We start from the raw sequence: 12,523 nt of genomic DNA on the forward strand, positions 1-12,523 counted from the left end.
GCTAATGGTAGGCGGTAAAAGTATGATAAAAAAAATGCTGTTTTTAAAGTATAATACACTGTAAACTGTCACATAAAATGTTGCTTACAATACCTTTTGTCGTTAAATAACCTTCATCACGCCGATAAGTAAAAGAATCAAGAATCAATCACTCAAACACTAATATGTTGGAAAACCGTTGGAAGTGTTGAGACACGGTAGGAGGAAACAGTGTGATTGAAGATATGCTGGGTTAGAGTCTTTAAAGTATATTACATGGATGCCAACTCTCACGCATTTGGTGTGAGACTCACGCTTTCAGGTTCCATCTCACGCTCCCCAAACAAATCTCACGCCAGTTTGAAATATAGACAATATTTAAGAAAATATAATAAAATTAAAATATAACATTTCAAATATAGCAAGACTCAGTCTGCACAAAGTGAGTAGCGTATTCTATACACACTGGTAGCACACAATATTTATTCCCTACATGATGACATCAGTTTGACTCATAGACAAAAAGGACAGACTGTGGATTGGCTCATTCTGTCCCGCAGCACTAATGTGTTCCTTTCTGAAAATACAGAGTTCTCTAGACAGTTAGAGGTAAGAACCTGCACCCACAGTTACAGTTCACAGTGGTGGCTGTCACCCGTCCCGTATAATATGGAATCGTCATTTAAGAGCAGGATGTTACGTTCCTTAAAGAGTCAATATGGACCGCGATTTGTTCTGTAATTCTCTACTTAAGGGATAAAAGTGAAAATAACACAATTCTGAATAATAATTAAACTAGCTTCATTACACAACGTGACCACGGGGTAAATTTGCCAGCCTGGATATATGGGCAGAAGATTCCCAGGGATGGAGGAGTCATGCAAAAACATTATTTCCCCAGTCTGTTCCCCAGAAAGGATATAAGGTGTGATGTTGATGAGACATGAGGCCAAATGGAAAAGACAGGGTAGAGTAAAAATATGTATTGTTTACTGTAGAATGTGAAAAAGTAGAAAACACTGAAGCCCTTTCTGTAGTATTTCTACTGTGTATAACTCTTTCTTTAGGTATAGTAGCCTATATAGTAAAGAGGTTTACAAGCAAAAGTAAAATAAGCAAATTATCTACAGTATGCATATTTTATACTATCAACCAAAGATCCACATAACACAAAGGCTCAGTTCAGTTCTTTGTGTTTCGGGGGTCAATGTGTAATAGACTACCTGACTCTACTCAGCAGATGACAGTATCTGCTGTTTTAGTTGACTTATTCATTTTTGGGAGATGTCTTCATTTTTTAAGAGGGTTTGGCCAAACAGCGTTTTAGTGCTGAGAGTTGCATTCAGGGATTTGAAAAAGTGAACTCAGTATTGAGAAATGCTTGTAGCCAATTGTGAAATACTGTAAAATGGCTTCTTCCTCTTCTTGAAGGCCTCCTGTCAAACTCAACAGATTAGCCAAATATCCATGGCTTGTTATTGTGAGAATTAATACAACACAAACTGCAAAGCCACAGTCAAAACATCACAGTCCAGAAGACTCAAGCAGCAATTTCACAATTTGTCACCACAGGCAACACCTGAAGCAGATATGATAATCAGATTATACTTTTCTGTTTTTATTTTAGATTTGGAATATGATCTGAAAAACATGATTTTAGATGTCTATGTCGCTGTCTGTAATTGTTATAGTGCTACACACACACTTACTGATATTTTACAATGATGTTCAGTGTAATGGCGTAGGTGTTGTAGCCTAATTCTCAGCAGCTCCTATGAGATATTTTAATTATTGTACATTAGAGGTATGATGTCAAACAAAATAGGGTTGAAAGGAGAGGAGACAATGTCCACACATTTCACACAAATTTCCGTGCGTCTGTCAGTGACAAGTGACGGCCAATGATCAGTTGTTTGTTTAGGCTAAATAAATAATGATTTATGGATAAGACATGCAAGCGCTAAAGGTACAGCGCATGACATGAAAATCTCACTCCAGCCATGTGGCCAAAGTTGGCAATCCTGGTATAATACACATAAAATGTTGCTTACAATAGCCTACCTTTTGTTGTTAAATAACCTGCGTCATGCCGATAAGTGGAAGTCAAAGTAGCAGCTTCAACAAGGAGAGAGAGAGAGAGAGAGAGAGAGAGAGAGAGAGAGAGAGAGAGAGAGAGAGAGAGAGAGAGAGAGAGAGAGAGAGAGAGAGAGAGAGAGAGAGAGAGAGAGAGAGAGAGAGGATATGAAACTTTGCCTTCATTTATGTCTTTATATTGTTTTTCCCCTCGCCAGTAATACTGACCATTAGTTTCTGACACAGAATCTGGTTTGTTATTATTTCTGTCTCTTCAGTAAAAATGAATGTCACATTGTTGGAAAAACAGACTTGAATTTAAATCTTGATTTTAAATCGACACATTCATCATCATGTGATCGTCTGCGTGATGACACTGGTCTGGTGTCATTTTACTGCTGTGGATTTGCTATTAATCTTTTATGCTTTTTTGTAACGGCAGACTTTTAATAAATAAAGTGTTATATCAAAGGCAGAAACAATGTTCACAACATCTGGATAGGATTCATTATACAAACCATATCTAGCCTGTGAAGATGATGAACATCAAAACAGGAGAACTACTGCAAAATAAGTCGACAGCAGTAAAAAACAATGATTCAGAAAGGGTTTTAAATGGAAAAAATACTACACTCTCATATCTCATTTATTTTGACTCATTTGCCTCAGTCATTGTGGATGGCAATATCTGATATGAAATTATTATCGCCCAGGTTGCATAGCATTATGGACACATTTTTACTCTGTTTAGAGAGGTAACAAGAAGCACATTCTAAAATTTAAAAAACAAACATATTTTTGTGAGTATTTGGTGTGGTTTTATTGAAATATACAAAAATATGTAGACTTGTACAGCTCTGAAGACCCATAATGTAATTTGGTTACCAAGTGTCCATTTGGAGTCTCCAAATGAATCCGCCTAGACATTATCCTAAAATTTTTTTTGAAATTCTCATTCTCATCAATTCTCTGTCTACACTCAAAAAATAGATTTTTTCTTTTAGGCAAGAAAAAATGTTCAATTTCCACTGTGTTTGAACTTCTGTTACTCTGTTTCAGTACTACTTAGAGTAATTCTAACACTTGGAGAAGAAACTCCCAAGGCTTACCTTTCAGAAAAGACTGAGATTGTGCCTGTAGTCACAGGGGTTCAAGAACAGTAACCATTTTATTTTGTGTATGTCATTTTAAGACTTGTCTCCAGAAAAGGGGAAGCTTTGTATGAGGTTTTGAGTTCCAGTTAATAGTATTACTAAACCCAGGGGTGCGGCTAGAAATACTGGGGTCCCAGACAAGATGTCCTGCTGGGCCCCCCACCACAGTCTGTTTCTTAGTACAGTGACAGCGGTCGGTGAGACGCTGCTCTGTGTGCGGTGCTACAGTTTGGGCAGGTAGGAGCCGGGCAGCAGGTGGGGATGATTGACAGCTTGGATTTCACCTGAGATCGTGTCACTGCTTTGTGACACTTAGACAGGCAAACGCAAACAAGTTTAAAAAAGTAAGGACATTTTGAAAACAAGCCCAAAAAAATGCAACCCACGACTGCCAATATTTTACTTTCAGATAAAACAAGGCCAAAGTCGTTTATGGCAACTCTGCTGTGAACTCAGCTCACTCATCAACACTATATCATGAAGTATGGAGCCATCTGGAGGCTCAAAATGCTGCAGCTTGGATTCATACTAGAACCAAGAAAAGACAACACGTATATGTGATGTAGTATGGTATATGACATGTATGTAAAGCCCTTTGAGACTTGCTTGTGATAAAGGGTGATTTTAGGTGATTTTAAAATTTTGCTGATTACTTTTAAGGCACATATGGGTCTGGCCCCCTCGTACATCTCTGATCTTTTAACCCTCTATGAGCCAGTGTGCAGCCTGAGATCCTCGGACCAGGACCTCCTCGTTGTCACAAAGTCTAGGCTGAAAACTGACAGTGATCGGGTCTTTGTCATTAGGACTCCTATAGGCTTTGGAACAGCCAGAGGAGTTCAGGCTAGCCCACTCATAGCCTCTTTTAGATCACTTCTTAAAACTATTTTTTTTTTAACTGACGTTTTTATTTTCAATTTTTATTGATTAATTCAACAATGCTTATAATTATTTAAACTCTTTTATTCTCCTACTCCTATTTCTATTACTTTATTTCATTACTTTGCTGTTCTTTTATTTGTAAAGCAGCTTTGTAAACTCTGCTTTGAAAAGCGTTGTTAAAATAAAGACTATTATTATTATTATTATCATTATCATTATCAATAAAGTGTTATCTTATCTTATTATCATTATCATTATGAGTGAGTCAGCAAGTTTTAAATTAACGCACCCGATTCTGTACACTGAAAATCTTTGGAAATGGGCAGGCTGACATATTTCTATGAAGGACACACAGCGCCATAGATGTGAAGCAGCAGTGTTGCAGAGAGGAGGAGAGTGACTGATCCTGGTTCAGTCAAGTAGAGATGGTAGACATCGACATGCCGCCTAACGGCCACGAGGGGGCAGAAAGACTAACGGCGAGTGAGTGAATGTCTCCTAACGGCCGCTAGGGGGCAGAAAGACTAACGGCGAGTGAGTGAATGTCTCCTTACGGCCGCTAGGGGGCAGAAAGACTAACGGCGAGTGAGTGAATGTCTCCTTACGGCCGCTAGGGGGCAGAAAGACTAACGGCGAGTGAGTGAATGTCTCCTTACGGCCGCTAGGGGGCAGAAAGACTAACGGCGAGTGAGTGAATGTCTCCTTACGGCCGCTAGGGGGCAGAAAGACTAACGGCGAGGGAGTGAATGTCTCCTTACGGCCGCTAGGGGACAGAAAGACTAACGGCGAGTGAGTGAATGTCTCCTTACGGCCGCTAGGGGGCAGAAAGACTAACGGCGAGTGAGTGAATGTCTCCTTACGGCCGCTAGGGGGCAGAAAGACTAACGGCGAGTGAGTGAATGTCTCCTTACGGCCGCTAGGGGGCAGAAAGACTAACGGTGAGTGAGTGAATGTCTCCTAATGGCCGCTAGGGGTCAGAAAGACTAACAGTGAGTGAGTGAATGTCTCCTAACGGCCGCTAGGGGGCAGAAAGACTAACAGCGAGTGAGTGAATGTCTCCTAACGGCCGCTAGGGGGCAGAAAGACTAACAGTGAGTGAGAGAGAGTGAATGAATGAATATGTGAGTGAGTTACTTTCTGGATCCATGAAGCGTTTAAAATCTAAAAATGTGTATTCATAATTTTGGAATGTAAAAATTATCTTGGCAGCAGGGTTATTAGAGTTTTGGCTTTTTCAATAGCTTTTATTTCAATTTCAGTTCAGCTTTAGTTAGTTTTCAGTGTGGGTTTGGTAGTTTTACTTTAGTTTTCATTTTGTTTCAGTTGTAGTTTTAGTATTTTTGGTAGTGTTGGTACTTTATAAATATGTAATTATGGATCAGAAAAGGTATTGTGTATGTTTTTGTGATTGGTATTCTGTAATACAAACAATAAAACATAAATTCTTGCTGAAAACTAACTTGAAGTTGGAACCACTTTAAAATTCTCAATACCCAAAATTCATTCTACTCATTCATTTTACTCTGCACATACAGATAAAAAATAACATTTCAGGTATGTTTGTATTTCATTTTATCTTGGTTTTACAAGTTGACCTGATAGTTTTACTTCAGTTCATTTTTTTCCAGTCTCATTTTTATTTTTATTTCACTTTATCACCAGGTTTTACTTTTACTTTACAAAAGTAACATTGCTTGGCAGGTAAGGTTTTTTTTTTTTTTTCAGTTTACCAGTCCTTGGCAGGTGAGCCAGTTGATTTCAGACACTGGACACACACACACACACGCACACACACACACTTTCTCTCACAACTACACCAAAATGCATGAAGGAATTTCTTTCTCTGCTTTCACCAGGATCCAATAAGGCTCAGGGGTCAAAGGTCATTGCTAAACCTGCTAGCTCTCCTTCCCACCTGAAGCCCCTGAAGAGGAAATATTAGACCCAGAATCACTAGAATATGAGCCTCCTCTGTACAAACTGAACCAAGAGACAGGCAGCACTTTCCTCAGAGGAACTGAATAATCATACAGGCGTTGAACAACCCCCCCCCCCCCACACACACACACACACACACACACACACACACACACACACACACACACATGCTGTAGCCAATACAATCCACCAGAGGGCGACCTCACTCCACACAAAACCTCATCATAAAAACAACAGATCAAATTATCCCAAAGGTGACCTTAACGATGATATGAACTGCTACCCAGAAAACTCTGTGCATGTTTTTTTTTAATCATATTTATTTATTTTCCATCATAAGCACAACATATATAACCATACATACACAATACATACAACCAGTAAGGTAATAATGGCTGCGGTGCGTGATTAACATAAATAAAAAAAAGACATCAATGTCATAGAAATAAATGTAAGCTACACGTTTTATTTAACTCAATTCATATACAATTATTATTTTTAGTTATTTTCTGACCTCAGCCACACAATTTATCTAATTTCTCTGAGTTGTTCGCCTTTCATCCCGGTGCAGCTGGAGAGCCGGCTGGAGGCTGGGGATGGGTAAGAATCAGGTGAAAGACCAAAAATAATTTTCTGTGTTTTCTTGGTATTTATAACAAGGGCATTCTGGTCACACCACTCTACTAAACTGTCAGCACTAAGTTGGTATGATCTTGGGTCGTCTTTATCTGTCAACAGAGATAATAAGGAGGAATCATTATATACTGACTCAGTGTGCTGGTGGAACAGTCGTCAGTATACAGTGTGAACGGTCTCGGTGAGCTCACACAGCCTTGAGGAGCTCCAACATTGGTTATGATGGGTGCAGATATTGTTTTATTTACCTTCACTATCAGTACCCTCTTTGTAAGAAAAGATTTAAACCAATGAATAAGATAGGGATTAATCTATAGCCGGATCATCTTAGACAATAGAATGTCTGGCCGGATTGTATTAAATGCTGATGAGAAATCAAGGAAAAGAGCTCTGGAATACGTTTTGGGTTTATCTAGAGGCTTCGAAATGAGATGTGTGTCTGTCACTACTGCATCTTCTGTGCTACGACCTTGTTTAGTTGCCCTGCTGAGATGCTGGACCAGAATCCTCTCCAGTGACTTCATAACAACTGATGTGAGGGTGACTGGTCGAAAATCATTGTGTTCTTTGGGGCACTGTGTTTTAGGGACGGGTATAATGTGAGAGGTCTTCCATGCTACAGGAATATTGTGTGTGTCTGGGGAGAGTTGGAAAATCGGTTGCCAAACTGGAAAAGATTTGTTAAAAAAAGATAGATGTCAGTGTGCAGGATTTACTGAGTTTGAGTCTGATTAAAGGTTTTCACCAATATTGAACTTGATTCATGAAACAAAGATTACCTGTAGCTCTAAAACACCTTGTTCACAGATCTAGTTTGGACCAAGCAAGTAATTGCAGCCTTTGCGATTTGGAAATTGCAGAGGTTCATATTGCGATTTCAATTTATTTTTCCGGTTAATTGTTCAACTCTAATTCAGAATTGATTATGCAAATCCTGATATCAGTTCAACAGACCTACAGAGCAGCAGGTTTTGACCTTCACTCCTGTAGGTGGCGCTCTGGAGATTATATCCAGAAGTACGGAGGGCTTGACCTAGTCTCGACAGTCCAGACACAAATCTACCGTTTTACCCAAATCATGTTTTAGGTCTTTCTCTCTGTCAGTGCTTCCTGGTTGAATGTGAGGCTCCTGTGCTCATATTTTCATTGGCTACACAGAATGTCAATCAGTGACATCAGTCACAGAGACACACATCTCTCTGCCTCAGTTTGTGCTAACATCATGTTACAGAGATGAAGCTTTACAGAAGCTGTTTACAGCAGTTAGATGTGTTAGCAAGTTGCTAACAGGCTGCAGGAAAACCTTCTTTGCTCGATTCTGATTGGTCATCTGTTTCCTTTTGCTTTTGTGTGAAACAGGTCGGGATATTTAACAGGTTCCTCTCTGCATATGAAACCTGGTAGAAGTTGCACTTGACCAAACTGTGTGTTGTTCCTCCGTTCAGCCACAGGAGGCGCCTCCTCCCTCTGCTCCCCCACCAAGGAGGAGAAACCCAGCAGGAGGAGCAAGGAGAAGCACAAGGCCAAGAAGCAGCACAAACACAAGAAGGAGAAAAAGGTAGAGGAGAAAAGACGAAGATGTTCTGTGTCAAATAAAACCTCCGGTCTGCTTCCTCCCCTCTGACTTCCTGTTATTTCTCCCCAGAAGAAGAAGAAGCACAAACACAAAGGGAAGCAGCAGAAGAAGAGTAAGAAGGAGGCGTCGAACAGCAGCTCGGAGGACGGCGAGGGAGACGAAGACGGTGAGGCCGGACAGGCGTCGACAGAGGAGCTGCTGAAAAGGTCAGAGGTCACGGAGGTCCTGGGTTATTATAACCGTTCAGCAGTCAGAACACACAGAGCAACAGCATGGAAATCACTGAGAAATGATGTAGTGTCAGCTGTTAAAGAGCATCACAGTTCAATATGGAGGAATACATTTAGCATACATTATCTGAGTGAATTGAAAAGGTCAACAGTAGAATCAGCTTCAATTTCTGGATCACCAACTTTACAAGCAACCAACAGTAAATAGGTCAAGGGTCAGAGGTCACAGCACCCTGACAATAGATGGAACAAATCTTTTCTGTCGGGTGAAAAAATGTCCAAATGTCCAAAATGTCAACTTTTCATGAACTAAGAAGCAGCTTTGTCTTTAGCAGATGAACGTGCAATTCTGAGTCTGTCCAGTTTGTTTTGAAAAGGTTTCAGAAACCCAAGGCTCGCAGGATTTTAGAGGAACATGTAATCCTTCAGCTGAAGATAAAACATGAAAATTACAGAAATTGGAGTTGCGAGCTTTCCACATGACAACAGTGAAATGTTCCTGTGACCCCAGAATGACCATGGATGGTAGAGAAGTGCAGAGGAAAGACATGAAGCCGGGCAGAAGAGACTTGTCAGGTCTGCTGCATCGTGTCTCACTGTCTGTCCTTTCCTTCCAGGCTGAAGAGCGTGCGATCGAAGCAGCTGTGGTGAAACAGGAGGTTCTGGGTCCTCTGTGAGGACGACCAGCGTGAAAACACTCTGTACACAAACTGCTGCTTTCATTTTAGATAACCGACTAGTTGTTGTTCTTTTTTAAAAATAAAATGCTTATCACATGGTGTTGGTGTGTTTGTTACTGCTGATAACTGCACAGTGGTTGATAAACACACAAACAAATCTATTTAAATCTAATATAACTTGTTTCACATTCTTCAACAAATCTAGGAAAATATTTTTTTAATATACTGGTGGCATAAAAATGTATTAAAAATGAACTTTTACTTTTACTCCTTGTGGGTCTTTGAAGCAGCAGATGGTAACAGGATACAGCAAGAAAAATAGAATATAAATAAGAATAGAGCAAATGGGGCATTAAACATAAACAGCTGTCTATTGTCCTTAATAAATATATTCAAATCACAGATTTATATAACATGTACAGAATCAAACCAGAAAATATTACTTCCAGAATGAGCGACACATGATCGACCAATCAGAGCGGGCTGAGAGATTTAGGACTTTTCTCTGATGCTGCAGTCAAGTCATGTTAACCAGTTTTATCATTTTTCACCTTTTTCATACTGCACACTTTCTCAAACTTTTTGGTATATATTCTCATAAAGTTCTGATACTTCACTCACCTCACTAAGATCTACTGCTGCTATTTTAAATCACTTAATGCTGTAATCCAGACTTTTATCATACTTTAATTCGTCCACAAAATCCATAAACGCTTCATTTCATGCACAAAATTGAATTTGTGTCTTTTGATTTCCTGGACGAAAATGAAGACAATATTTTAATTTTATGTACGAAATGATCTTATATTAAATTAAATTGTGTAGATTTATGCAACTGTATTAACATGATCAAAGTTTATTTCGTGGCATGAAATCTATTTAGTGAAACACGTGGAAAGCATTTTGTGGATGAAATGAAGGTAACGCTCGGTGCATCAAGGTTCAATCAGTGCTGCGGAAAGCTCGGCACACTGCAAGTGTTTGTCACATTTTCCATTGTATTGCAAGTGCTACATGTATATTATTAACACTGAAGTCATTGAATACTTCATTAAACTTGAAGGTAAAGTTTGGAACCATGGAACAAAAAACTTATTCCAGCAACAAAATCAACAGCGCTCTCACATAGAGCTGCATGACCTGCCATTCATAAAAGTCATTTTTTCTTTTACTTAGGGTTCAAGTCTGTTTATTTGTCTTATACACAGCATACACAGGGAAACAGAGCTATGAAATGCTTGTATGCCGGGTCCGCTCAGTATAAAAAGACTAGTATCACTATTTCAGTGATTTTTTTTTAATGCTTTATTTTTTATACTGCAAAAGCTTCCGAGGGAATGTAATTAAAAGTTAGTCCATCATGAATATGTCTAATTGAAACCTAAAGGAATATATATAAAACCATTTTTCAGAAGGTGACCATGCAGAGGTTGGATCATTCTCAGCTGCTGTCAGCTCAGTTTCAGATCTGGACTTCTGAAGCCTTCAGCCAACAGACCGCAGCCTGACAGCTGATCTGCATCCACAGCAATCTAACAACCTGATGTACAAAGGAAATACATCATGCTGCAAAACTGTGTGTTTGGAGTAGCAACAACAACCAAATCAGTGTCTGTATTTATTCATGAAATATGACAATATATTCAGGGAGAAAATGGAGACGCACTTGATGATATAACATGGACACACACTTCACCAAAAGCACAAAACAGCAACAAAGTCTAAGATATTTAAAACATGACAGATTTCAATCATCGTGCTTTTACGCACACACTCATCTCACATTTCCTCATATACCGTTATTATTATATACAGTTATTAGTATTAAATAATAGTGAAATAACCAGTATGGATAATATTTGTTTAATGTCAACTGTCGCTACTTTTATGCACACACTCATCTCCTAATTTATACAACTATGGAAAAAGATATTGGTTGATTTTAGCAAAATTATAATCACATATGAAGTAAAAAAAAAAAAAAAATGTTGACAATAAAAAGTATAAAATAAAATGTTTGAAACTGGGCTTGTTTGAAACCAGTACAATCAAACAATGTTAATTTTAACTTAAATTGTTGGAAACATGATAGATGTTTAGCTTGGTGTGACATTAATAAAATACCAAATAAAACAAAGGTTCATAGGAAAGATATTTTAACCTGTCAATCATCAACAACAGACTCTCAGGTGAACAACAATAACTTGATTCTGTCTGGTTAAATATCTCATTCATTTCATTTTCCAAATAAAATGTCTGTTTTCTTGTACATGTGTGATGTTAAAACCATGTTCAGTTACACAGAGAATCCACTCTATTTACAGTGATTGATGAGTCATGTTTATTTACAGTGAAATGAGTAGCAAAGCTATATGAATACAAACATTAATATTCTCATTTTAAGGTGTGTGTGTGTGTGTGTGTGTGTGTGTGTGTGTGTGTGTGATCCTGTACAGAGTGAACTATCATGTCAGCAGCTGTGTTTGGTCAGCAGTGTGAGTGTTTCTCTCTCCCTCCTCTATCTGACAAGAGACAGTGAGGAACCAAACGACCCAAACCCAAACACAGGGTAGAGTGGTTCAGTGAATGTGGAGTGGAAGGTGTGGATGTGGATCAGTGAGTCAGAGGAAACTCTGTAGAAGGACAGAGAGCCAGCAGACCAGTCCAGATACACTGCTACTCTGTCAGAGGAGGAGGGGATGTGTATGTCTGTTCTTCTGTTATTGTGACAGGCAGAGTAACTATCATCAGAGCAGAACAGACTCCAGGACTTTTCATTCCCTCCAATCCAGCAGTCAACACCCTCTCCTCTCCTTCTGATTCCTCTGTAAGTCACTCCTATATAAACGTTTCCTTTCCTCTCGACCTCCCAGTAACAGCGACTAGTCAGACTATTTCTACACAGCAGCTGTTTCCAGAAGTCAAATCTCTCTGGGTGATCAGGATATGGCTGCTCCTCTCTCACCAGTGTCACCTTTCTGTTGTCTTCAGACAGGAAGAGGTTTCTGTGTGCTGTGTTTGGGTCCAGAGTGAGTTCACAGGCATCTGATGGAGAGAACAAGACACAATACAGAAACTATTTTGATCTGTTTATTATTTGTTGATTTATTAACAGCTTGACCTTTAATTTATTCAAAGTTTCATAATGACACATTATATCAGCCATCATCTTCATTCTCAGTAGGACTTGAATGAATAGATGTCACATGCTGCTGTGTAGAGGGACTTTCCATGTAAGTAGTTGAATGTTTGCTGCTTTGTTTTCATGAATCAAACTAAATACACACTTACACTTCCTCAGACCTGGTTTCAACCACTTGACTCCACCATGGTCCACACTGTGGGGGAAACAAAGTCAGACCAGCATATTCTCTT

At 39.1% G+C, this 12,523-nt stretch overlaps 1 protein-coding gene across 1 annotated transcript in view; it reads right to left on the reverse strand.

Moving 5' to 3' along the window:
- Nucleotides 1–10,770: 10,770 nt before the first annotated feature.
- LOC139915926 (uncharacterized) overlaps nucleotides 10,771–12,523 on the reverse strand; it is a 44,582-nt gene continuing 42,829 nt past the window's right edge. The window contains exons 19-20 of the mRNA XM_078288536.1: nucleotides 12,440–12,486; nucleotides 10,771–12,193 (exon numbers count right to left, since the gene is read on the reverse strand). Of these exons, the coding sequence (XP_078144662.1) occupies nucleotides 11,667–12,193; nucleotides 12,440–12,486 (574 nt within the window). The 3' untranslated portion in view covers nucleotides 10,771–11,666. The remainder of the gene's footprint in view (nucleotides 12,194–12,439; nucleotides 12,487–12,523) is intronic.

This window comes from Centroberyx gerrardi, chromosome 1, assembly GCF_048128805.1.
Source record: "Centroberyx gerrardi isolate f3 chromosome 1, fCenGer3.hap1.cur.20231027, whole genome shotgun sequence".
Lineage (NCBI taxonomy): Eukaryota > Metazoa > Chordata > Actinopteri > Beryciformes > Berycidae > Centroberyx > Centroberyx gerrardi.